Source organism: Diaphorina citri, unplaced genomic scaffold (genome assembly GCF_000475195.1).
Source record: "Diaphorina citri unplaced genomic scaffold, Diaci psyllid genome assembly version 1.1 scaffold1695, whole genome shotgun sequence".
Lineage (NCBI taxonomy): Eukaryota > Metazoa > Arthropoda > Insecta > Hemiptera > Psyllidae > Diaphorina > Diaphorina citri.
The window spans coordinates 27,768-55,554 of record NW_007379121.1 but is presented as its reverse complement, the minus strand read 5'-3'; the positions used below and the strand labels follow the sequence as shown (position 1 = coordinate 55,554).

The window sequence follows — 27,787 nt, the reverse complement described above, 5'->3', positions numbered from 1 at the left end:
TAATAGATTCGATACACTTTAAATTTTCCTCAATAGATATTTCATGTTTACAAATTGTTTATTTCGGTAGACAATAGGTGCCCAACAGATTTCTGCGAAAGTTGCGGACCAATTGCATTTTTTTTTTCTTCTTCTTTTTTAGAAAGTGAAGCGAAAAGGACGACAGGATGGGAGAAAGGCAGCCGTTCCTAGAACGAACTTTATCTGTTTCGGATAAGGTTCGCCTCGGGTGGGAATCGAACCCGCGACCTAGCGCCTACAAAGCAGGCGCGCTACCCTCCAAGTGAACTAGGCTGGCAACTTTATTATCACGTCCAAATTAGCGAATTGGAGTGAATTTCTTGAAGTGGTCCTCAAATTTGAGTTATCATGGTATTGAAAATTGGTCCGCGCTTCATGCTCAGTTGGGAACTCCTGGTCTAGACAGTTTATTTTGCCTATACTTAGTTATAATTTTTATGGAATCCTACCACATAACATTATGAATTCTTCACAAATTTCTTTCCTTTTATTATGCGTTTATTTTATGCTCAACCATTACCTACAATTTTTGTTGTTTTTAGATAGATCAAATATTTATTAAATCAAAAGACTTAAATGCTCGTATCTTCATTCACAAATCTTGTGGTTTTTTTTTTTATTATTTTTTTTTTATTTATTTATTTTTTATTTTTTTTTGCAACTGTCTACACTTCTCCAAGAATGGGGAAATCCAAGAGAAGAAATGCTCGACAGTAAGTACCTATTGGGCGTAAGTTTAAAATATTGAACGTGAAATCAGGATATTTCAGGTTTCACGCTCATATTGTTGTATGTGTTCATTGTCACACCAATTAGTGGGGATAAAAGTGGTTAATTATGGTCGGTATTGAGCATATGGAATAATATTCTATCCCGAGGGCCTCATCTCTGTCAGGTATTCCTAAATTCAGTTCTTGACAGTTAGATATGAACTGCTGCTGTTTCCAGCAGATATTTGCATTCCTCAAGAGCGATTCATAACACTGCTCAGTGAGTCGTTCTCTGTCTTAGAGTTTCAATTGGTAGATTTCGACAGCAAGCAGTTCATACTCAATAATAGTTCGGACGTAAACAGGATAAGGTAATTATCGCTCCCTAATGAGAAACAGATAGGTGACTGATAGAGAAACCAGAGCCTGGATTCCGCTAATATGACCTCTTCTTGCCGTAATTCAGCCAGTTTGGGGGATGCTTATTCGCGTTTTACATGTTTTTATTGAAATTACCACTATGCTTTCTTCCAATTTATGTAGGCTCTTACACCCTTTGTGGCAGCCCTCGGATGGTCGTGAACATCTCTTTTTGTATCTAGTAACTTTCTACGAGACAGTCAAAGCTGAAATGACCTGTGATAAAAGATGATTTCTATTCAACCTTGACATCTTATTTTGTCTGCTCACATGAGTTTAATGAGAAACTATTGTAGCACATTGAATCATCATGATCTGTGATATCCATCTGGACTAGCAAGTTTGCATATTAAATCATATATAATCTGTCCATACTGACACCATAATACACATAATACATTCACCATTGTGTGTCTTGACCTATAGTAAACTCTTTACCGTCTGGGTCACGTATGACCAGGGTGTTCAGAAATTTGCCACATCCGTCAGACAATTGTAATAAACTAATACAATAACCCGTTTAATTTGTATTTGATTTGCAGTTTGAAGACGAAAAAAGAGGTTTGATAGAGGGAACTGTAATGCTAAGGTCTTATCGTCCCGAAGCAAAAGAGAGAAGGAGGACAGGATAGGAGAAAGCCACGCCGTTCCGAGAACAAACCTCTGTTTAGGATAAAGTTCGCCACGAACGGAAAATGACCCGCGCGACCTAGCGGCTGACAAGGCAGGGTGCTACCGTCCCAAGCTAACTAGGCTGGCTACAGTCCCTTTTTGGCAGGTGGGATGTCGGAAAGTCTCCTTTTGTATCTGCTTTTCTGCGATGACAACAAAAGTTATGACAATGACTCAAAAATAAATAGGTCGGCTTGTCGGCTTACATAGTTTAATTCTCTCAATGATCAAGATTTTGAAATGACATTTTGCATTTGCAAATCCCGGTCACGCAAGTATTAAACTCATTTTGCAAGCATTGAACTCATTTTGCAAGCATTGGAGCATTTTGCAAGGATTGAACTCATTTTGCAAGGATTGAAGCATTTTGCAAGGATTGAACTCATTTTGCAAGGATTGAAGCATTTTGCAAGGATTGAACTCATTTTGCAAGGATTGAAGCATTTTGCAAGGATTGAACTCATTTTGCAAGGATTGAAGCATTTTGCAAGGATTGAACTCATTTTGCAAGGATTGAAGCATTTTGCAAGGATTGAACTCATTTTGCAAGGATTGAAGCATTTTGCAAGGATTGAACTCATTTTGCAAGGATTGAAGCATTTTGCAAGGATTGAACTCATTTTGCAAGGATTGAAGCATTTTGCAAGGATTGAACTCATTTTGCAAGGATTGAAGCATTTTGCAAGGATTGAACTCATTTTGCAAGGATTGAACTCATTTTGCAAGCATTGAACTCATTTTGCAAGAATTGAACTCATTTTGCAAGTATTGACTGCATTTAGCCAAGCATTGGAGCATTTTGCAAGCATTGACCTCATTTTGCACCACACGTCATGAGATGGTCTGATACATAGGGGAATTCCAGTCTTCCATAGGGGGGAATTTTCCAGTTTCCCATAATTTTAACTTGACGAAAACGGAAAACGATCTACATATAGGGTGACCCAGAGTTACCTGACGGTTTTTAAAATGATGCTACACGTTCAATTTTCAAAAAGAGTGATATTTATTTTAAATGAAAAATAACAAAATAAGGTTTACTTTTTTGGGCATTTTGTTTGTGATGGTGATCAGGTGTGGAAGACAACGCTAGCCGAAAAATCGCCCTAATTTTGAAAACACTCAATCTGGTTCAAATTTCGATATACTGTCTCTAGCACTTTTTGGGCTATAGCACGAATTTCTCGATAAAAAGCAGCCGTTAACTCATTCAGAGTCCTTGTCTAATAAATATACACCTTGTTTTTAACATATTTCCATCAATCTGGTTCAAAATTCGATATACTGTCTCTAGCATTTTTTGGGCTATAGCACGAATTTCTCGATAAAAAGCAACCGTTAACTCATCCAGAGTCCTTGTCTAATAAATGTACACCTTGTTTTTAACATATTTCCATAAAAGAAAAGTCGCACGAGCTAAGATCGGATGAGGAGGGTGGAAAATCAAAATGGATGCGAAACTTCTTCTGAGCATTAATCACAAATTCACTACTTTTAAGAAATGCATCCACAGCGAAAGCTCGAAGTTGCGGGGTCCACGACTACATTGTAACACCTTATTTTGTTCTGAACTCAGTGAAGTTCATTTGAACAAGCTACGACAAGTTATAAGAAAGTTATGGGCAAATCAAAACCGTCAGGTAACTCTGGGTTACCCTTAGCGTTAGCGCATGGGCAGAAACCAAAACCTCGTTTTCGTTAAGGCCCATTCCCACTTGAAGTTGTCGTTCGGAAAAAAATCGTGTCGTTATCGAGCAAAATCCCTTGTTCAAGAATCAAGCGGAAAATTATTTGAAGAGGAAATGAAAATAAGGGGGATTAAGTCTGCAGGAAATCGTAACTTTTTATTGGGTTTTCCCCATTCTGTGTATCGAGCTTTAAGAGATCTGCTAAACTATAAAACTAGAGCTACGGGATTCCAGTTCTTGAGTTTTTCATTCAGATACCAAATTCACACGCAACTTTGACTTCGCTTCGACTTGATAATTCGCCAAGAACAGCGATTTTATTTTTTACTTTTGTTTTCTTTATTAGATACTTTTTTTTGGTAAAAAATTACAGTGCTTTAAAAAAAAAGTGGCCAAAACTTCATTTATCTTTTTTTACTTATTAAAAATACTATTACGTAATAATAGCTAATTATTTGGTGTAAATTAATCCTGTATTCCATTCGATTATCATCGGAGGATCCAGACAGGTAATGTACCATTTATTTATTTTAAGATTAAAAACAGCCAGCCTAGTAAGCATGGAGGGTAGCGCGTCTACCTTGTAAGCGCTAGGCCGCGGGTTCGATTCCCGCCCGCGGCGGATTTTATCCTGAACGGATAGGGTTCGTTCTCGGAATGGCTGGCTTTCTGCTAACCTGTCTTCCTTCTCTCTCCGCCGTCTGCCTTGTATAAGCGCTAGGCCGCGGGTTCGATTCCCGCCCGTGGCGGATTTTATCCTGAACGGATAGGGTTCGTTCTCGGAACGGCTGGCTTTCTGCTAACCTGTCTTCCTTCTCTCTCCGCTTTCGGGACGATCAGACCATAGTAGTTAGAGTTCCCTCCATCAAACTTATTGACAAAAAAAAAGTAGATTCAAAACAAAAAGATACTCGACAAATTCTGTGCTAGGGTGAAAAAGAAAAAAATCTGGTGTGAACATCACACGACTTTCCTTATCCCATTGAATGATGCTTATTTTTATGTTCTATAGTAACTTTTACAATATCTCTAACCGTTTAGTCAGTATAGCTCTAACCGTTTAGTCGCCAAAAAAACGGTCGAAAACCGCCAAAAAGCGGTCTAAATACCGCCAACCGCAGCACCTATCTTAACCAAGAGTTTTGTGTTAGGTACATTCTTGTCTCATTTGTGGACTACATACCAAATTTCAAGTCTCTAGCTCATACCGTTCTCGAGATATTATTGAATTACACCGAAAACCGCCAAAAGGCGGTAAAATGCCGCCAACCGTTGCACCGATCTTAACCAAAAGTTTCGTGTCGCATCCTTGTCACATTTGACAGCTGCATGCCAAATTTCTAGTCTCTAGCTCTTACCGTTCTCGAGATATTTTGTTGACAGACAGACACACGGACCAATGGCTAAAACTTTGGATTTAGGCTCTAAGGACCTCGAAACGTGTTTTGGCACTAAAAACTGACCATCGAAAATTTGACCCGATTACATTACTTTCCTCCCTATAGGATAAGGAAAGTAAAAAGTCCAAGGTTCAAACCTAAACCCTAATTTTACTTTTTCGTTTGTATGAAGGTTGAAAGTCCTGTAAAGGGAAGGGACTGTTCAGTCTCATCCTGGCAGTATAAGTTGATACCTAATATGTTTTGAATTAGAAAATCTTAGAGGTTTCCTTTTTCAATAAGGAATCTGGTACGGAGCTACTCCATTTAGGACCAACGTGAGATTGTAAACAGTGTAAACCTGTTTCCAAGTCCTTGGAAAGTTGGTATTAGGCATAATTTAATATTTTAATTAAGGTAGGTAGGTATATGCAATTATGCATTTTAAATAACAAGTCTGCGTACCTAGGTAGTAATTTTCCTAACTAACCAACCAGATCTGAAACACGTGTTCCATTTTTTTTTTCTCTTTTTTTGTACCCTTCATTTATTTATTATTATTATTATTATTATTTATTATTATTATTATTATTATTATTATTATTATTATTATTATTATTATTATTATTATTATTATTATTATTTTGATTGGATTCTTTAGGTTTTGATAGAAGGGACTGTAACTGCCAAGGTCTTATAGTCCCGAAATCGAAGAAAGATAGGATAGGGACCAGCCGTTCCGGGAACAAACCTTATCCGTTCAGGATAAAGTCCGCCCCGGGTCAGAATAAAACCCGCGATCTAGCGCTTGCAAGGCAGACGCGCTACCAACCAAGCGAACTACAACTAGATTGGCCTGAATCCACCATCACCATTATTTAGTGAACTGAAAATTTAATTACCTAAATATAAATACCTATTTTGTAATAATCTCATAATAGAAGGGCAAAGAGCTAACTGGGCTCTTTGCCCTTCTCTGACTGCCCTATGCCCTAACTGAAGGGCAAAGCTAACTAGGCTGGCCTAATAACATAGTATCCCCACATAACTAGGCTGGCCCTCCATAACTTCATAACTAGGCTACTTTAGAAGTATGTAGGTAGGTACTCACACGAGATGAAATAATTTTCTACACCTTCACGCGTCACAACTTCCGTGGGGATTTTACGCATCTAGGTAATTACCTAACCATCTAAGTTTACCTACCCACCTATATGTTTGTAACCAGGCCAAGTTCCGAGTACCTACCACCATGAGATATTTACGGCTTTTCCGCTCATTCTTCGTGCCAACACAAGTCCGGTAGTTGTAAATTGTAATATTTGGATAATCCGTTTAAATTATTCCAACTCGTGTGGATTTTACATCCGTATCCGAGCATTCATAAATTCATGATCATACTTGAGTATCCATTAATAATTAATGTATAATTATATTTGATCTATCTTTAGATTTTCCAAGATTTACAAGTTACAAGCTATACAAAATGAACAAATTGCATAATGAATAGATAAATTACCTATTAATTAGGTACGTACGTAGGTAGACAGAAAAAGAACTCAATATTCAAATTATTATAATCTCCATAGTTATTCATATTATTAAGTACCTATACAGGACATAGGTAATTAGTAATTAGGTACGAATGGTACTAGGTAGGTATTACCTAGATAGTAGTTAATATACCTACATATATAATTGTTGGAAGGAACATCTGTGTTTAAATCAGTCTGATTCTAATAGGGTACCTGTTCTCTATTATTAGAAATATTTTTGCCTGGAGATGCCTATTACCTACACTTGAGTAGGTATACGAGTATTTGTGTCTACCAATCTCTACGATTTAAACACCGCAGAGCGCAGACTGCAGTTCGTAGGTACTTAGAAGAAATGGCTCATAATAGGTAGGGAGGTAGGTAGGTAATGAGTACCTACCTATAGGTAACTGTTTATTAGTTATCAAGCTTATAATTCACAGTTCTCGCCATTCTAGTTAGGTCGGAGGATAGCGCGTCTGCCTTGTAAGCGCTAGGGCGCAGGTTCGAATCCTGCCCGGTTGGATTTTATTGTGTTCTACGAGAACGAACAAAGTTAGGTATATTAGGTAGGTATTACCTAGATAGTAGTTAATATACCTACATATATAATTGTTGGAAGGAACATCTGTGTTTAAATCAGTCTGATTCTAAAAGGGCAATCCCTATCAGAAATATTTTTGCCTGGAGATGCCTATTACCTACACTTGAGTAGGTATACGAGTATTTGTGTCTACCAATCTCCAGCCGTTCCGAGAACGAACCTTAACTTTTTTTCGGATAAACTTCGTTCTTTGTGGGAATCGAATCCGCGACCTAGCGCTTACAAGGTATGAAAAAAAAGTGAGCTCACGTGACGTGAAATGATTCCCGACCTATTAGGGTCTCGTGGGTTTATTCCAGAGAGGTTTTAAGTGTGGACAAACCATATAAGGTGGGTACTTGGCAATCTGCACTACGTCCAAGATAAGTCCAGAACTATGTATACGTCATAGTATATAAATATATCTATTTAATGTCTGGACCAATTTTTCTTCTTCTTTCATCTCAATATTCTCGAGATGATCTGTCAGATAGTCAGATCTGTCTTCAGTCAGTTTTTCTCGTGCGTCCGATCTGGTTCAAATCGTTATTGACTTCCAGACAGAAAGTTTTTCTTGTCAACTTCGGTTACGTATAGTTTTTATTCAGTACCTATTATTATTTATTGAAATAAGTGAAGTAAATCTTTCCTTAATAAATAGGTTGCTTTTTTTTATAGGGGGCGTATTTTTTTAATACTTAGGACTTTTTATTTTTTGGTCGACAGAATAAAATGTGTAAATAAAGGTAGGTAATGTACGTATTCCGAATTTCAGGAGAAAATAAAGTATTGTAAAAAAAATCTGTGTCTAAATTTTTGGTTCAAACTTTGCCTTTCAAATTTTTTGTTCAACCTGCCCAATTTTCGTTCCTGTTCTCAGACCCATTGGATCATAGAATCACGAATTCGGACAATAGATTCATAAAATTATCGCAGAATCGAACAATTGGATCATAGGATAATACTCTAAACTGTCTAACTGGGAATCCAAGGGACCGGTAATTTTTTCCCTCACATCCAGGTTTCCCAGTTGCGGAAGTGTTTCCCAATTATCTACAATATTATAATTATATAGAAAGTAATGAAGGGCCCACGATTTTCCCCCCATTTATCCAGGTTTCCCATTTAGATGATGGGCCCGACTTAGACAGGTTCGACTGTATAGCTATTTTCCTCATGATTATGTATCTACATAATTATTATTTAGTTATTAGATGGGCATATAGGTAGGTAATGTAGGTACGTATTCCGAATTTTAGGAGAAAATAAAGTTTTGTAAAAAAAAATCTGTGTCTAAATTTTTGGTTCAAACTTTGCCTTTCAAGTTTTTGGTTCAACCTGCCCGATTTTCGTTCCTGTTCTCAGACCCATTGGATCATAGAATCACAAATTCGGACAATAGATTCATAAAATTATCGCAGAATCGAACAATTGGATCATAGGATAATAGCAGAATTCAAGCAGACCAAATCCCCTCATCAGCCACCACCATGTCAGAACAGCTGGAATCGGTCGCCGATTTCTACAGGAATGGTCACATCCTAATAACAGGAGGTACCGGGTTCATGGGCAAACTCATGATTGATAAACTGCTGAGGAGTTTCTCCGATATTGACAGTCTCTACATTATGGTTCGAGACAAGAAGGGTTCGAGTCCAGAGGAGCGCGTGGAAAAAATGTTTGACAGTGTGGTAAGTGAAAATTCCTTTTTGTGTTTAACCTAACCCTATAATAACACTGGTCACTGCTCATTTGTGACCTAATTGATAAACTGCTGAGGAGTTTCTCCGATATTGACAGTCTCTACATTATGGTTCGAGACAAGAAGGGTTCGAGTCCAGAGGAGCGCGTTGAAAAAATGTTCGACAGTGTGGTAAGTGAAAATGGAAGATCCTTTTTTTGTTTAACCTAACCCTATAATAACACTGGTCACTGCTCATTTGTGACAGCTTCCTATTTTCTACCTAGGGCCATTTTCGACTGAACCTCGTCGATCGAAAGATTGGCCGTCGGCTATGTGTGGACACAGCTTTAGGCGTTATTTTAGACACTGCTTTGAGCATCAGTGGTGTGTCGTTAGATTTTTAATGGGAGAAGCTAATAAACTAATATAATTTACAGTACGAGTCATACGAGCAGGTATGTCCTAAATGCTCACTGTATGTCCTAAAGTCTTCATAACTTCTGAACAGATCTGTCTTACCTTGGAAGGAGAAATCCATACTTTACCCGAGGAATTTCTTTCCCTAAACCCAAAAAAGTGATTTCCAGCATAGGTAGGTATAACCTATAATGATCTGTATGTTTTTCCCCTCAGATTTTCAACCGCCTCACCAAAGAAGTCCCAAACTTTCGGTCCAAAATCAAGGTGATCCCGTCAAACATCGAAGCAGAGCACCTAGGTCTGAGTCCAGAAAGCAAACAACTCCTCATCTCCAAAGTGAACATTATCTTCCACTGTGCTGCCACCTTGCGGTTTGATGAGGAACTACAGGCAGGAGTCCGGGCCAATTTGTACGCCACCAGGCAGATACTCAACCTAGCCAAACAGTGTGCCAATTTGAAGGTAAGTGGGCGTTTGGTTCAGAGGTAATTTGGTCAGGAATCAGGACGTAGTGTTCCTCACAGCATCTTCGCACTGCTGACAACAAGCAACCCGCTTCCTCACACCTTGTCCAGTCCGAGTGGGACCTAAAAAACCCCCAGTAGATAGAAGCACGCGATTACCCACATGGTCACGCATCCTGATACCAACCACACGAAACGTTGCTTAACTTCAGTGATTTATGTGGCATCTAGGTATATTTTTTTTTTAAATTTCCCTCCAAAGCGCGATTCTAAAAATTCCAATAAACGGACTTCAAGTAGAGTATAATTATAAGTAGATATTATACAACTTCTTTTACTTCAACCTTAACCCCTGGTTTGACTCATTGATTAAGGTTATGGTTTTAAACAACATATTTTACTGTCTACCGATTGTCTGACGAGAACCAGTCCAATTAAAGGTAAAACTATAGACATCATCTAGGTATAAATATAACTTACCTAAACAAACCAGCCATACCTAACGTAAACATACAATATGTATTATGTATGTTATAGTTGTTATACTCGTATACTATTATATACTTTCAACGTATAGGTAATATTATGTAGAACGGTACACATATTATGATTATGACATTTATGACAAACTTGTTAGTAATTGATCCATATAACGTTTGACCACTGAATCTTGACCTTTATAAAACAACAGTTCCACCTGTTATGCAAATATGTAGTAGGTATAATTAGAATTACTAATTAGTAATTACTAGGTATTCATGTTTCAAATTTCAATCATATCAAATCACGCCGTAGTTCCATAAGAGCTGATTGACGGAAACCTTTGTGACATGTGAAAATCTGATAGAACAAAAGGCTTCGATGTAGTTACCTACATATTGTCATAAGTTGCCTTTTGTGAATACGTAGTGTTGTGACCTAACAAATGTCCTCATAATCTGTGGTCGTGTGGTGTACAAATTGGGCTACTTGATACGTCCTGAAATCCTGAATGGCTCAAATTACCTACCTGGTTATGCCAATATGTCATGCGGGCATAGTATACCTCATACCCACATGTTCATGGTAAATGACTCTCCCACCATTGTTGTGTCATGTATGTCATGTAAGACATAACAGTCATAACTCATCGGTGTCAGTGCCATTGTACTCTCGGATGATTTACGATTTACGTAAATCAGCATAAACATGAATAGACTCTGGACTCTGGGACGTAACCAGGTAATGGTTCCGGGCTGTCTGGTGAACGATAAAATACAGATAGACCTAGGTTTCTCAGACCGTCTGAGCGTCAGGGCCGGCATTACATGTTGCCTCCTCTAAAGCCGTGTCCACACATAGTCGACCGGCTGTCGCGTTGATCGACGAGTTGAATCTGTGTTATCGAGGCAGTGTGGACGGTTCAGTCCAGTCAACTATGTGAAGAAGTTGGAAAACCCTGCTATAGGTCCTTTGCCTCAGCCGTAGACCGCGCCGTACAAATCATGTATTAGGGGAGTAGGGTACTATAACAAGGGGTTCGCAATTTCCACCCCTGGGCCGGGATTTTATTTCGAAGACCTTGGTTCAGAAATAGGAACCAGCAACAGGTCCACCAAAAGGAACAATATTTTAAGCAACATCAAAAACATCGACTGTCTATATGTTGCTAAAAAATATTGCTCAGCAGTATTGAGTTTGAGGCTATTTCCTAAATATCCGATAATATTCAAAGATTTAAACCTTGACCTCTTCTATGGAAGTCCGATTCATCGTTAAAACCTTCAAATTATGGTCCATGGTCTTTGGCCTTCTTCTTCTTTACGCCTTCTTCTTCGTCATCGTCTTCTTCTTCTTCTTCTTCTTCTTCTTCTTATTCTTCTTCTTCTTCTTCTTCTCCTCCTTCTTTATCGTCGTCGCCTTCTTTTTGGTTATTCGTTATTCACAAAATTCATTGTGCATAATGACCGATTGTGGGCGAATCACCAAAGCTATGTCCATTGGATACCTCATGACTTCCTGATACCAGAAACAAAAAGTCAATTAATGGAATACAGGACCAAGTAATGGAGAAAAAGAACAGACATCAAATATACTCGTACATTGTGAAACATAACCATAGAAAATGAAATGCGTCACCATCAACAACAGCAACTGAAAGTATACAACACCATCAAACACCAACAAGAACTGAAAGCATACATGATACAACACACATGTCTTCTGTCTGCAAAGTTCTGCTCTGAGAGACAAGAATACCCCGTCATCTCCTTGCGAACATTCTTGAAGAACTTGCAAAGAACATGACAGATATGTCAAACCTCAAACATGCCCTTGGAAAAATCAGCTGGGGGGGCTGGGAAATTGTAATTCGAAAACATTATAGGATAATAATCAAGTAGGTACATACTTTGCCGTCTTGAAACTTGTAAATTTCGAAATCTTTTGAATAATAAATATTAATATAAAAAATTTATAGTTTCGAAATCCCGTAAAAAAGGTAAATAAAAAAAAAAAAAAAAAAAAAAAAAAAAAAAAAAAACTCAACCAGCTATGTACATGACTGGAAAATTGTCGATTTCGAAATACCAATGTGTCATAATGCCACACGTCATATTGAACATAACTAATAAGGAATGTGAAGCAACCGACCAGACATACATGATTTACCAGACATCAACAAAGCAGAAAAGAAAGCGAAGCGACCGACCATTTGATGTCAAGATTCCTCTAGAATCTCTAGACCTATGGAATCTAAATGACAACTTATTATCTTAGCATTATCTACATGTGTTATTTTCTAGCTTGAATACTTTTAATGACACATGATGGTGATTTCAAAATGGAAAATCCTGTTTTTCAAATTAAGTTCTGGTTCTGACAAGTGCTTTTCGCATCGTTTTATGGTTTAAAATTTTAGGGAGTTGCCAAGATTGCCATGTGTACTCGTACTCATTTTCCTCACGAGGCTGAGTGGGCCCCGCAACAGCCAGTCACGGAATCAATCATTCGCTTGATACAAATTTCTTGACCCCGCCGGGAATCGAACCCGGGTGTCCCGCGTGCAAGGCGAGCGCCGTGACCACTGCGCCATGGGAACTGACTCAATGCCAGTAATAAATTGAAAGAAAAAATAAATAAATAAATAAAATATGCCAATATCCAAGATGAATAGACGAAGTTCAAAGTTCTTCGAAGATTTTGGATCTTGCCCTTGGCCCTGATGTGTTATGGTATACATATCTGTAGGGTTTCCGGGCATAGATATCTCGTATATTATTAGATGTAGACATCAGATTTTAAAACGAATAGATACCTATTTTCCGCCTAAAATTTATGATAGATATCTCGTATATTATTAGATGTAGACATCAGATTTTAAAACGAATAGATACCTATTTTCCGCCTAAAATTTATGTTTTTTTTTTCAAGTAAATTTTTAATGGATAGAGACGATAGTCATTAGTCGTTATAAGGTAGGACCAAAAAGTACCTTCAGGTATGTACCTAATACCTATATTTTACCTACAATTTCCTCTAGATGAGAAGAACATATCTACACAATCTACACCTATCATTGTGGCGCGTGTAGACTTTATTTAACATTTCCGGTAAGATGTAGTATGTAGGTAGGAAGGTAGATAGAGTAGATACCTACCTAATTGAAAATTTAATTCTGAAGCCTGTGGTAGCTACCTATGTTACGTTCAGCAAAGATTTTTTTTTATTTTTTATGAACTGACCCGAGGCATGGCCGAACCGAGGCATGGCCGAACTTGTAGAAAATATTAATAAGAATACGGTCGCGCTGCGCGCTCCCTATTAGCTGCATAGTTATCAAACTAAAAACATAAACGAAACTCAAAATGTTGGTCGAGAGCGGAACATCACCTATCTACATAGGCAACACGGTAATGTGTTTCCTAAGATGATTGAAGCTGTTACTACACATTTATTTCACAGATATTTCACGTCTATAGGCACTTACCTACTTCTTGATGGATGTCTCCGTAAAACTTACCTCCTTGCCTACTTTAATTAGTTTCTCGATACCTTAAGCTTAAGGCACTAACTAACACAGTCCATTAGTTTTATAATATGTAGATAGGTACCTACAGTTCAGATGTAGGTAAATTACCTACATTTTACATATATTTCATTTACTCACCTACCTGGGTACCAGTACCTATGTGCCTACTAAATTGGTACCTACCTCAGGATGGTTGACTGCGGTTCGGGACGAGCCAAGTAATTTTGGCTAGAGAACATTACCAGCCTAGCTAGCTGATAGTTTCAAAGGGTTCTCTCTGCTTGAAATAACAAGCCCAAGTCCTCACAATGGTTGACTGCGGTTCAGGACGAGCCAATGAAACATGGCTGGAGACCACCAGTACCATCACCCTGGTGTATTTCAGATAGAAGAGATAGGTGTTTTCTCATCACATTTCGGCCATAGCTAAAGCCACTTCAACAGCAGCAACCTACTAGAAAGCTACCGACCTAATACGTATAAATTTATTCCATTCTACTCTTCAGGTTGGTTCCGATCTACAAGAAGTTGGACAAAGCTCTGGCCGTTCTACAACCGTTCTCGTCCCGGGATTGGTACTTCGAGAACGGCAATGTTCAGACTGCCTGGAATCGTCTGAGTCCCGCGGATCAGTCCCGGTTCCCGTTCGATATCCGGGATCTCGATTGGGACGACTACTTGGAGACCTATGTGCGCGGGACGATGGTGTACCATTTGCGGGACAGCTTTGAGCCAGAGGTCCGGAAGAAGGCCCTGGCGAGATATTTCAGGTGGGTTTAGGAACAGGGTTTGCACGGGAATCCTTTTCAAATATTCAATCTTCGGAGAGTCGAAGTTTCAAATAAAGGGGGGCCACCTGTCCCTCCATGTCTCCATGTTTTATGTAATGTTTCGTATTCATTTATGTTGGATTTACTTTTGATTAGGTGAAAAGTTGTTAGGTTTCTAGTTTTTCTTGTTGGAATTTTAAAGTTAATTTGATGGAGAAGATCGGGTGCATATATTTTATTGTTTATTATTTTATAAAGGAAAACTAGATCGTAGATCGACAGAGGAAACTGTTAACTGCTAAGGATCACGCCGTAGTTCCATAAGAGCTGATTGACGGAAACCTTTGTGACATGTGAAAATCTGATAGAACAAAAGGCTTCGATGTAGTTACATATTGTCATAAGTTGCCTTTTGCGAATACGTAGTGTTGTGACCTAACAAATGTCCTCATAATCTGTGGTCGTGTGGTGTACAAATTGGGCTACTTGATACGTCCTGAAATCCTGAATGGCTCAAATTACCTATACCTACCTGGTTATGCCAATATGTCATGCGGGCATAGTATACCTCATACCCACATGTTCATGGTAAATGACTCTCCCACCATTGTTGTGTCATGTATGTCATGTAAGACATAACAGTCATAACTCATCGGTGTCAGTGCCATTGTACTCTCGGATGATTTACGATTTACGTAAATCAGCATAAACATGAATAGACTCTGGACTCTGGGACGTAACCAGGTAATGGTTCCGGGCTGTCTGGTGAACGATAAAATACAGATAGACCTAGGTTTCTCAGACCGTCTGAGCGTCAGGGCCGGCATTACATGTTGCCTCCTCTAAAGCCGTGTCCACACATAGTCGACCGGCTGTCGCGTTGATCGACGAGTTGAATCTGTGTTATCGAGGCAGTGAGGACGGTTCAGTCCAGTCAACTATGTGAAGAAGTTGGAAAACCCTGCTTTAGATCCTTTGCCTCAGCCTCAGCCGTAGACCGCGTCGTACAAATCATGTATTAGGGGACTAGGTAGAGGGGTTCGCAATTTCCACCCCTGAGGGGTTCGCAATTTCCACCCCTGGGCCGGCATTTTATTTCAAAGATCTTGGTCCAGAAATAGGAACCAGCAACAGGTCCACCAAAAGGAACAATAATTTAAGCAACATCAAAAACATCGACTCTCTATATGTTGCTAAAAAATATTGCTCAGCAGTATTGAGTTTGAGGCTATTTCTTAAATATCCGATGAAACTCAAAGACTTAAACTTAAACCTTGACCTTTTCTATGGAAGTCCGATTCATGGAATTAAAACCTTCAAATTATAATCCATGGTTCTTTGGCCTTCTTCTTCTTTACGCCTTCTTCTTCGTCATCGTCATCGTCTTCTTCTTCTTCTTCTTCTTCTTCTTCTTCTTCTTCTTCTCCTTCTCCACCACCTTCCTTATCGTCGTCGCCTTCTTTTTGGTTATTCGTTATTCACAAAATTCATTGTGCATAATGACCAATTGTGGGCGAATCACCAAAGCTATGTCCATTGGATACCTCATGACTTCCTGATACCAGAAACAAAAAGTCAATTGATGGAATACAGGACCAAGTAATGGAGAAAAAGAACAGACATCAAATANNACAACAACAACAACAACAACAACAACAACAACAACAACAACAACAACAACCACCCAAGTTATTATGAGGTTATCTATCACTGAGAAAAATTTGCCCTTGGAACAAGGTTGATTTGACTTTAATTCAACTAATTCATAACTAATAATCTCCTTAATGTTCCTTTCCTTCCCAATTTTCCTTCAGGGACATGGACATTTTAACGTCAAAGTTAACAACTAATCCTTCATTTGGCTGATTTCTATATTTTCCAGCTTCTCACCTACGTTTCCACTGCATTCTGTCACGCCAACATCAAAACCACCACTGAAGAGAAGATCTACCAACCCAAGACATCGTACCGAACGCTCATAGACCTGTTGGACCTCAGTCCAGATGATCCTAAGCTCAACGAGATGAGAGTAAAGTAAGTGATCACATCGGTTTGATCCCAAGCTCAAGGAACTGAAATTGAAGTCAAACACGAAATAAAACACTCAGGCTAAAATTTGTCCTATGCAGCCTATGCTTAAGAAACTGAAAGTAAAGAACTTTAATGATACGATCAAGATCAACCTCAGTCATCAACCGTCCTATCTGTTGCAGATTAGCTAAGGAGAACGCCAACACGTATACCCTCACCAAAGCGGCAGCAGAGCAACTTCTATCTGAAGAGGGTAAAGATGTACCTGTGTCCATTTTCAGACCTGCAATAGGTGAGTTTTTGAGCTGAAGGAGTGTTTATTTATTTTTTTTTGCTGAGCCCTGGGGAAGTATCTGGATGAGCTGAATGTGTGAAAATCGTGAAATAAAGCCTTGAAAATCTGAAAGTTCAGAGCAAGTGTGTGAACAGCTGAACAGTTAAAAAGACAGAATTCGGGAACTATAGATATGTAGTTTCTATGATCGTACGCTCTCCGGGTTCGATTCCCGGCGGGGTCAAAGTTTTTTCAGCTCTGTGCTTGGATTTCGGGGTGCACTCAGCCTCGTGGGGACAATTGAGGAGCTACTTTAATCCAGTAGTGACCAATACCTCCTTTACTCTTACCCAAGTGACAGCAACTTGTATGGTATTTGCTTCACAATCCAACCTCTGTATATTCTTATGTTCCTTGTTCCAGTGATTTCCACATGGAAAGACCCAGTCCCGGGCTGGATTGACAACCTGTATGGACCAACTGGTGTAGTAACAGGTGTACAAGCAGGACTTATCCGTACTATTCATTGTAATCCAGATGTAACAGGTGACATGGTTCCAGCTGATCTGACTGTGAATGCACTGGTATGTAGTGCATGGGATGCGAGTAACAGGTGAGTCACATGTAACAGATGAGTAAACTCCAAACAGGTGTTGAACAAATTGGTTCAGGGTTACTATTTTCATTTGTTGAAGACAAGTCGTAGCTATGATTTTTGGCCAAACATAGTTGTAACCAAATATCATCCCTGACGCGAAGCCTGTGCACCAGATTGTCGCCGAATGAAGGGTAAAACCGTCGTCACTCAAAACCTTAGCAAACATGACGAATTATATTGTGTTTATTTATTTTCTCTGTTCTTTTATTCCAGACAGTTTTACCTAGGTACCTATATCCTTTTTTTTTTCTTTTTTTTTCTTTTTTTTTTGAGCGGAAAATACCTACCCATTTCTACCAAGTATCATTTCACACAACAAGATCGACCATAAATAGCTCTTTTTTTTGTTCAATAAAATGATATAGGTATGTAGTCCCACTCTGTAAATAGGTACCTATCAATCTGCTCTACTAGGTGTCAATAAATTGGGCCACCTACCCTACCTGACCTGCAAATCTTCAACCCAAAGTATTGGTCTATTGGTACTCGCAACAGACCGTGTGAGACCACCTTAATGGCGGACGACTTCGGTAACTCTTGATGGCTACCGTAGTTTCTAACGGTGTGTTTATGTACCGGGCCAGGATGAGCTCGGACAACGTGGATAGCTGTCCCGGCGGCAATTTTTAAAATTCATTTTATATTTATTTTTGTTTGCTTTGTAATTCGCTTGTTTTTAATAGGTCGGCTGCAGTGTCCACAGAAATCACACTGTGTAATGTCATCTTCAATCATCATAATATGTTTTCATAAAAAAATAATTATTATAATTTATACTTAATGATATACCTACTGATATTACACTTGTACCCCCTCCCCACCCTTGTGACTTGAATTTTTACCTTTGCGGCCCGCCAACTCTCTACCTTGGTCTCTTGTGTCCCTCGGGTGCGCAAAGGTTGAACAACCCTGATCTACTACATATCTAAATAGAACACTTGAAGACGTTTTGTAATTACACGCGTATCTCTAATTTTCCAAACCATGAACTTCTCCGAAGTTCGTAACTTATTTCTCAGAATGAACAGGAATCCAATCCAATTTTCCAGCGGGAAACTTTGCCAAAGTTCTAGGAATAAGGGATATCGCGATACACATGTTTTAACGAGATATCAAACGGTTTAACGTTTAAATAGAGAAAGGAGAGGGATAAGGAGGAGATGAAAGTTGATAGGTATTCCAGGAAATCCAGGAGATGATGTAAGTGTGCAAAATCGTTCCTGATTTTTTACTTTCTATTTACTTTCTATTATTTCCTTATCCTAATGTACCTATTTTTCGGTTCGATAAGGATAAGACATCCGTTGTTACCTAACAGTTCCCTCTATCAAACTTGGAAAAATAGAAGAAGAAGAAAATGGTTCGTCACAAAAATTTATGACTTGGACCCGAACCACCAAACTTCAGATCCCAAGTCCACCGCGCTATTCACTACACATAGGTAGGTACCTACTCGCACACCATTAAAGTTCACTGAAATTCTAAGTCAAACCTCTAAAAAAAAAAAACCTTAGCAGTTCTATGCAGTGACGTTAGGTTCCCAATAAAAAATCGATTCCTAAAGTTTGAATCATTTTGATTTAGGTCCAACAGTTCTATGAACTGTTGGGCATTTATCAGACAAACCATCCTTACGACTCCTTCTCCGGCCGAATTTCCAGACGTCAGCAGAACCCCACCAGCCTCCCAATCTACAACTATGTGAGTTCCAAAGACAACCCGATCACCTGGTTCGAATTCCAGGACAAGTCCTTCTCCGCCGGAGTGAAGACACCCCCGGCCCAAGTCCTCATGCACTGCTATCGACCTTACATGACCAAGAGTCGGACCAAGTATCTCTTCTTGAGCATCTTCCTGCATTATCTGATTGGCTATGTGTTTGACTTCTTTTTCTGGCTGTCTCGACATCAAATGAGGTATGCCTCATTTAGAACCTTTAATATCTGGGGTTGGGGAACTTAGAACCTTTAATATCTGGGTTGGGGAACTTAGAACGTTTAATACCTTGGGTTGGGGAACTTAGAACCTATAATACCTGGGGTTGGGGAACTTTCTTCCTTCTCTCTTCGATTTCGGGACGATAAGACCATAGCAGTTACAGTTCCCTCTGTCAAACCTCTTAAAAAAAAAAAAAAAATATATGTTTATATACATAGGTATCTATCACTAAAGATTCCCTTTACCCCGCAGTAGGCTACTAGTTAGAATTTTATTGGTCAAATTCTCAGAAAAGGTGTGTTGACTTCGGTCGTCTGCTTATGGCAAAGGAACCTGTGATCTTTTTTGCCTTTTTCCGTGTTCATTTGGTGTCAGCGTTTTTCGTCGGCCTCTCAAATTAGGTTCATTGCTTTGGGCTCCCTTAAAAAATCAATAGACTTACGCAATATGTCGCCTATTTGATCCAGGACCGTGCGAACTGTTTCCATTGTTCAGAAGTTATCCCAATTCACCATTGTTGATCATTTTGTCGCGAGAAATAATTAACCATCTGAAACAGAAAAAATAAGAAGGAGCTCTTCGTCAATAACAAGTTTGAAAATAATAATAATAATAATAAATTGAAGTAAAATACTCTTATTACTCATTATTTATTTCGGCTCCAATTTATTCTTCATTAAATTTAATGAGGTTTTTATGATTTATTTTTGCTGCCAAATCAAATAAAAAGTTTATACCTAAAAGTTTCGTATTTCATACTTCATTAAAGTCTATAATCAATAAAAGACTGATGAGACGGTCCCTCCTAACAGTGATAAGTAACAATCATAAATTAGTCATAACTCTCAGAAGGTACTCATCTGGAAAGTTTTTAGTCTGTAATAAGCTTATAGGTACTTATTTTGGAACTGATTCTTAACCGTTTTACTCCAGAATAAAGTTCTAGGCAGGGTTAGGCCCTTTTTGCAAAAAAAGACTGCGATTTATATTGATCAAATTCAAAATTTTCATGTGACAACTCTAGTTATAACTGAAATGCGTCTTTTTCCCTCTCTTTTTCATCGACATTTTTTGAATAAATAAAGAACGTAAACCTAATCGAATAAATAAAGAACCTAAACTTAATCGTTTAAGGCTTTAAGGTTATTCATGTCATGCACATGTGTGATCGCACATGGGTTTACATTATTAATTTATGTTAATCCATTTTCCATTTGATTCACATAATTCAGGGGCAAAGTAACTACCTACCATTAATATTTAATCCAAAAAATTCAGGGGAAAAAAAACTCCCTCCCATAAAAAAAAAAAAAAAAAAAAAAAAAAATCCGTAGTTTTTACGTACACCTTTTATGAGAAACTATACTATTAACTTTTTTTAAAACCTCAATATTTAGATATTATATTCTTTTTACAACGGAATTTATTTACAGAGATGAGATTAGGAGAATCTAACCTTACAGCCGGACTCCTGCAAGTACAGGTACCTATGTATTTGTACTTTTACCCAACTTTAGTATTGTTCTTGTTTCGTTGGCATCCTGGCTGAGTGGGTATCACACAAGACGAGGCCCCGGGTTCTATTCCCGCCAGGGTCGAGATTGGAATTACCTACCTACCTCACTGTCCGAGAAGAGACGATTTCAGCCATTTATTGATATCAAAAAAGCCTTTGATAGATGAGAATTCCACTTTTGTCTTCAGAAAACGTCCTAAATGTTCTTAATCCATGCTCATGTGGAAATTTTCACTACTGGGTAGGTAGGTAGTATAGGTATCTTTTTAATACTCGATAGTTTGTCTGGGAAAGAAATAATGGGAATACCACAAGGAGCTTCATTTATTTGTATGAACGCCTGGAAACTCTCAGTATATGCAATGTGCCACAAATGAAATAATTGGAGTCTGGACGTCTGGTACTGTAGCCTGGGCTGTTCCGCGGACAAATCAGCACTCCAAGCACAGAAAAAAGTCACTGTTTTAAAAATAGTTTTTTTTTTACTTTCTATGATTTTTCCTGCAAACAGTGCGGTTTCGTGTCTCAGTACTTAGACTTCGCGCTTGCCCATAACGAAAACGGATAAACTATGTTGATGTTTTTCATAAAATAAACTGTGAAAATGATAAAAGACCATATAAATTATTTTAAAGAACAAAAAATTTAACTATCAGTATACTGAACGTATGTGTGAGTATATTTCGGAATGTTTTGTACCAATATCGCCATTAATATTTTACACATTGCTTGATGTACCTAATATAATGGAATAAAAATTTATAAATAATCAAAAGAGAATTCTATTAAGTACTCGATACTAGCCATAGTCATATAAATTATATCTAACATAATTATTGGTACTAAGTTTGAGGTTATATAATTTGTAATTTAAATTAAATAGGTACATACTATAATCTATTATAAATATCTAAATTAAAATAAAGCTATAATAAGGCACTTCTGTAAATTCAGGAGTTCAAATACATAGATATAGGTAGATATTTTTTTCATGAAAATTCTTGTTCAATAGGCTCTTTGTGACTCTAATTCTTATTAATAATTTGAATCTTCGACAGTACGGCAGGTATTCCCCACTATATTATTCGCAACTCATGGGGTACGAGTTTTGGAGATAATGGCTATGTGTATCTCGCCATCGGCAGCAATGTGTGTGGTAAGTACTTCTATGTAGAATTGTATACTAGGGAGTGTTATTTTCTCAGGAAAAGGGTTCCTATGGGACCATCGAAAGCCTGGTGGGACCTAAAGTTTTGCTAAAAATTGTACACAATGAGAGTTCCAAACGATATTGAGAGGGAGCAGAGATAGAAGGATCGAAATGTGTGGAGAGATTTCGTACATCGACCCGTCCCATGATGGAACGATTATGGATTGATTGAGTAGAGTTATGGTGAAACAGACCGACACAAAAAATACAAAATCTTTGGGTTGACATGTAGATATCCAAGGTTATTTTTGGACCTTATTTTTAACAACAATGGTTGTTTCATTAAAAATTATATTATACCTAATAAAAATAAAAAAATAAATTGTTGTGAAAAATGATTTTTTTTTTCTCTAAAAAATTAAAATTTTGTTCCACTTAAAAAATAACCAACAATATAAAAAAAAGTCTTATGGGGGGATAACTTACACGGTAAATTAATTTTGAAAACATTGTGGGAAGGACAGAATACTCGTAAAGTGAAAAATAAAGGTAGGTTTTTATATTTATAATGAAAGCACAAAAAAAGGCAAAATGGCAAGACAAAGAAGAAAGTGGGAGACAAAGGCATTTATCAAGTTAAAAAAAGGAGGAGGGAGAGAGGAGAGAGAGGGGGGGGAGAGAGAGATCAAACAAGTTGGAGAAAGGACAGAAATTGTTCAAATGATGTTACAAAAACACATACAACATTCATGAACACAAAATTCCGGCCTAAAACACGCCAGGAGTAACAAAAATTTTGGGAGTTCTCAGTATAAAATTACATAATGGTTTTCATAACAGAGGAAAGACTACACAAAAGTACTTCTTTGGATACTTCAAAAGTCATTTTTGTGATTTGAAGAAATACAAAAAGTTACCAGGTTTTCAGCCAAAAAAGAAGAGGGACCATAGAAAAAATAAATAAAAATTAAATAAAGACTGATGAAAAAAAATAATATTTTTCAACTCTTTGATCACTGAACAGCCATTATTATAACGCACGTACTTATTTAAATATAAACAGATTGTTCTTTTAACTGAATCATCCTTTTGTAAATGCTAACAAAAGGTCTTATAAGGCACACGAATCAGTCCTTTTCTATGGCTTAAAGCTAGATTTTGTACTTTTGTTGTTAACTCTAGTCCACAAATACAAGTGTAAAAAAAAAAAAAAAAAAAAAAAAAAAAAAAAGTAAAAAAAAAAAAAAAAAAAAAAAAAAAAAAAATCAACATACTTGCGGTAAATAAATGAGAAATATATACTTTTGAGCAAGATATGCGAAATATTTTTGGACAATCCCATTGAAAAGCCCTGGAATGTATAGAACATTTTGAAACCAAAAATGAAAGACGGGGGCTTTGGACATAGACACAAAATGAGACCAAACAGCATACCCTAGAGAGTTTCGAGAGAATTTTTTAGTTCTAAAAGAGCAGAATATTTTTCATTTGAGTTGATTCTACGCTTATTGTTCACTTTTTCCGATTAGAACTAAAACTTTCTTAAATATCTAAAAGCTCTCTTAAATACCTGGAGTATGATGGGACGATACTGTGGAATCAGGAATGATTTTTGTCTTCGGGAGTGAGCATTGGGCAATCTTTTCTTATTTCCTCACACTACGTCCAAAGTAGAGAGCTCGGTTCTGATACCTGCAAAGAGAAACAAATAATATTTAAAGGCCCAAACTTACTCTTTTTGGGTAAAATAACTTTCCTAATGCTGTTTGTTGTTAAAAATAAGGTCCAAAAATAACCTTGGATATCTACATGTCAACCCAAAGATTTTGTATTTTTTGTGTTGGTCTGTTTCACCATAACTCTACTCAATCAATCCATAATCGTTCCATCATGGGACGGGTCGATGTACGAAATCTCTCCACACATTTCGATCCTTCTATCTCTGCTCCCTCTCAATATCGTTTGGAACTCTCATTGTGTACAATTTTTAGCAAAACTTTAGGTCCGACCAGGCTTTCGATGGTCCCATAGGAACCCTTTTCCTGAGAATCAACCACAGAAAAACATAGTAATTTAAGATTACAAGCCAAACACCTCGTCAAATCTGTCTCCAGCTGGGAAGGTCCCCTCCACACTTGCCCCTGAAAAAAAAAAAATAATAATACAACACTCACTCAACACAAATAAAATCTTACATAGAAAACGCAGGTTCTCGTTTCTCCACAATTTCCATCTCTGAAGTATAAAATAATATCACTTCCAAATTCTTGGCCAGCACCTGAGAGCTATGTCTAACTGATGAGTTCCAATAAGAACGAAACGCGTTTTAGGCTGCTCCCAGGTGTTGGCTAAATTGGTGACCCCGACGTGATGGAAATTAGGAAATTGAGAGCCCTCATCTGGACTTGACCGCGTCCTGGCTGCGCGCTCTGCGCAACCCAGCACGTTAATACACCTCTGCTCGCGGGTTCAGAAATAAATTCTCCACAATTTCCATCTCTGAAGTATAAATAACACTTCCAAATTCTTGGCCAGCACCTGAGAGCTATGTCTAACTGATGTGTTCAAATAGGAACGAAACGCGTCTTAGGCTGCTCCCAGGTGTTGGCTAAAAAAAAATGATAAAGCGAACTGTAATTGCTAAGGTCTTTCGTCCTTTCGTTCCGAAATCTAAGAGAGAAGGAAGACAGGATAGAAGAAAGCCAGCCTTTCCTAAAACGAACATTATCCGTTCAGGATAAAATCCGCCTCGGGCTTGAATCGAACCCACGGCCTGCCTGGCTATACCAACTAGGCGGGCAATTAATTAACATTTGGAATAAGTAGGTAATCAGGATAGAAGAAAGCCAGCCTTTCCTAAAACGAACATTATCCGTTCAGGATAAAATCCGCCTCGGGCTTGAATCGAACCCACGGCCTATTGCGTCTGCCTGGCTATACCAACTAGGCGGGCCTGGCTATACCAACTTGATTGGGTGAAAAGTTTGAAATCTACCAATCAAATTGCTCATTAAAGTTTAAACTCGAATTGTGATTCTGCCCATTAAAAGCCTCCCTCGGTGGTGTTGTGGTCATGTAATCAAGAGGGCGTGGGCTGAATACCAGCCGAAATGGAATTTTGTCCTCAATATTCAATTTTAATTCACTTATTTTTATTATTTAATAAAATAACAGATATACAAAGGTGTTTTTCCCAAGTTAATTGCTTGAGAAATTGATTTTTGAGTGATTTATAGTTTCTACAGCTCACTTGGGACAACTAGTTTTACCAACTATTAAGTTATGGGTAGTGTAAACACGAGTGTAATATATTATTTTATATTTTATAATAAGTAATACGTAAATAACGAAATGTTAAATATACGGTGGATCAACTTAAATATATCCTAATGAGAATATTAAGCATATTAACAAGGATAATGAGTTCATTAAGGAAGCGATATCTGGTGTGTGAGAGTTTATTGTTCCAACATACAATCGGACATTGTATCCTTAATCCTCATACAGGATGGAATGGTCCTTTATCTTTCTTCTGCCTATCCGAGTTCAAAATTATTTAGAGAAAATTACCACATGTCAATTAATCAATTTAGAGAAATAGTGAAACGAATGGACCTCCCTAAAATGACTCAGAGAATCCAGAACAAGCAGGGTCCGTCCCTCCGGAACGACTTTCCTTATCCCATTGAATGATGCTTATTTTTATGTTCTATAGTAACTTTTACAATATCTCTAACCGTTTAGTCAGTATAGCTCTAACCGTTTAGTCGCCAAAAAAACGGTCGAAAACCGCCAAAAAGCGGTCTAAATACCGCCAACCGCAGCACCTATCTTAACCAAGAGTTTTGTGTTAGGTACATTCTTGTCTCATTTGTGGACTACATACCAAATTTCAAGTCTCTAGCTCATACCGTTCTCGAGATATTATTGAATTACACCGAAAACCGCCAAAAGGCGGTAAAATGCCGCCAACCGTTGCACCGATCTTAACCAAAAGTTTCGTGTCGCATCCTTGTCACATTTGACAGCTGCATGCCAAATTTCTAGTCTCTAGCTCTTACCGTTCTCGAGATATTTTGTTGACAGACAGACACACGGACCAATGGCTAAAACTTTGGATTTAGGCTCTAAGGACCTCGAAACGTGTTTTGGCACTAAAAACTGACCATCGAAAATTTGACCCGATTACATTACTTTCCTCCCTATAGGATAAGGAAAGTAAAAAGTCCAAGGTTCAAACCTAAACCCTAATTTTACTTTTTCGTTTGTATGAAGGTTGAAAGTCCTGTAAAGGGAAGGGACTGTTCAGTCTCATCCTGGCAGTATAAGTTGATACCTAATATGTTTTGAATTAGAAAATCTTAGAGGTTTCCTTTTTCAATAAGGAATCTGGTACGGAGCTACTCCATTTATCACCTTTATGGCACGACCAGGCAGCTCGGCAGCGCTGCCGGGTCGCGCTGCCCGGCAGCTAGGATCGGAACGCCACCTTAATACGTTCAGAATAAAGTCCGCCCTGGGAGGGAATCGGACCCACGACCTATAGGCACTTTTCAGGCTAAGCTGGGTTGACTGTGTCCAATTTTAAATGATCACTTAAGTGCTCAATTTGAAATACCTACTTGTTCATAAAATTTGATAAAATTGAATTACGTATTTTGGCGATGAATGAAAATTATGATGCTGGTGGAGACCTGTAGACATTTTATGTATAGGTACCTACTACATATTACCACTTCACCTAATGCGTAGATAAAAAAGTAGGTACGTCAGTACGTGCTTTGAGTCCTTAATCGGGCAATAAACCCCAGTGGTACATTGAACCATTTTACCTGGGATTTTTCAACTTCCTACGCGCCAGCAATTTCAGGCTAATTCAGGCTAGAAAGTTAGAGATACCTGCAGAGTCTCTGCATAGCCTCTAATTTCACAGAGATATCTATCTCGAAAGTTTCCAACCAGACTTATTTATATTTATATGTTTGACGTACACTAAATAACCACACTTAATAGCCGGCAAAAAAAAAAAAAAAAAAATTTTTTTTTTTTTTTTTGACCCAAACAAAAAAACCCCCCAAAAAACCCGGAAAAAAAAAAAAAAAAAAAAAAAAAAAAAAAAAACGTTAGTTTTGTAGGTAGTTGTTAGCGCAGTAGACTTCGGATCTGGAGGTTGGTGGTTCGAGTTCAAAGTCATCACATCATTTACCGTGAGGCATAGGTATTAACCCAAATCGCCATGAACAGAAATTTCCAATCGATTGCCAATATTTCGACGGATTTCTTTCTGGTGTTCTCGTGTTGACCCAGCATCTAAATGGGAAGTATTGTCCCTCTTATGGCCCATCTGATGAGGGGAATACTTTGGGATAGGCATGCTACGACACAGACAACACGAGTCTAACGTAGTTTTTTTCGACAAAGTCACAACTTTGGGTCGGGGTTGTATTTTTTTTTTTTTTTTTTTTTTTTTTTTTTTGGGAAAAACACCTTTTTTGGGTGGGGGTTTTTTTTTTTTTTTTTTTTTTTTTTTTTTTTTTTTTTTAGTAAGTTAAGGATTACTTTTAGTAAGTTTAATACCTACACAGTTACCTACCCAGGTATTTCTTAAGAGTGATGGTAGGTATTTTAGCTTTGTTCTTCTACTACGCAGGCTGCTGATTGTAGGTAGGTAGTTAGGTAAGTGAGTTGGTATCTTAATGATTCGCAGGTGTCTGTTTGACTGTTTCTTTGGATTCCGATCCTTCAATGTCGTGATGACTAATCCATCATAATGTAAGTATGTAGGTGCCTATCTACTATTTCTACTGTAGTTTTTTTTTTTTTTTTTTTTTTTTTTAAATCCTTTTCTTTTTTTGGAAATTTTTA

At 37.9% G+C, this 27,787-nt stretch overlaps 1 protein-coding gene across 1 annotated transcript in view; it reads left to right on the top strand.

Annotated features, from left to right (window-relative positions):
- The first annotated feature begins 8,355 nt into the window (after nt 1–8,355).
- Nucleotides 8,356–27,787, top strand: part of LOC103516907 (fatty acyl-CoA reductase wat-like) — a 26,617-nt gene continuing 7,185 nt past the window's right edge. The window contains exons 1-7 of the mRNA XM_026829180.1: nt 8,356–8,639; nt 8,822–8,881; nt 9,326–9,574; nt 16,238–16,389; nt 16,569–16,678; nt 17,084–17,273; nt 18,980–19,234. Of these exons, the coding sequence (XP_026684981.1) occupies nt 8,499–8,639; nt 8,822–8,881; nt 9,326–9,574; nt 16,238–16,389; nt 16,569–16,678; nt 17,084–17,273; nt 18,980–19,234 (1,157 nt within the window). The 5' untranslated portion in view covers nt 8,356–8,498. The remainder of the gene's footprint in view (nt 8,640–8,821; nt 8,882–9,325; nt 9,575–16,237; nt 16,390–16,568; nt 16,679–17,083; nt 17,274–18,979; nt 19,235–27,787) is intronic.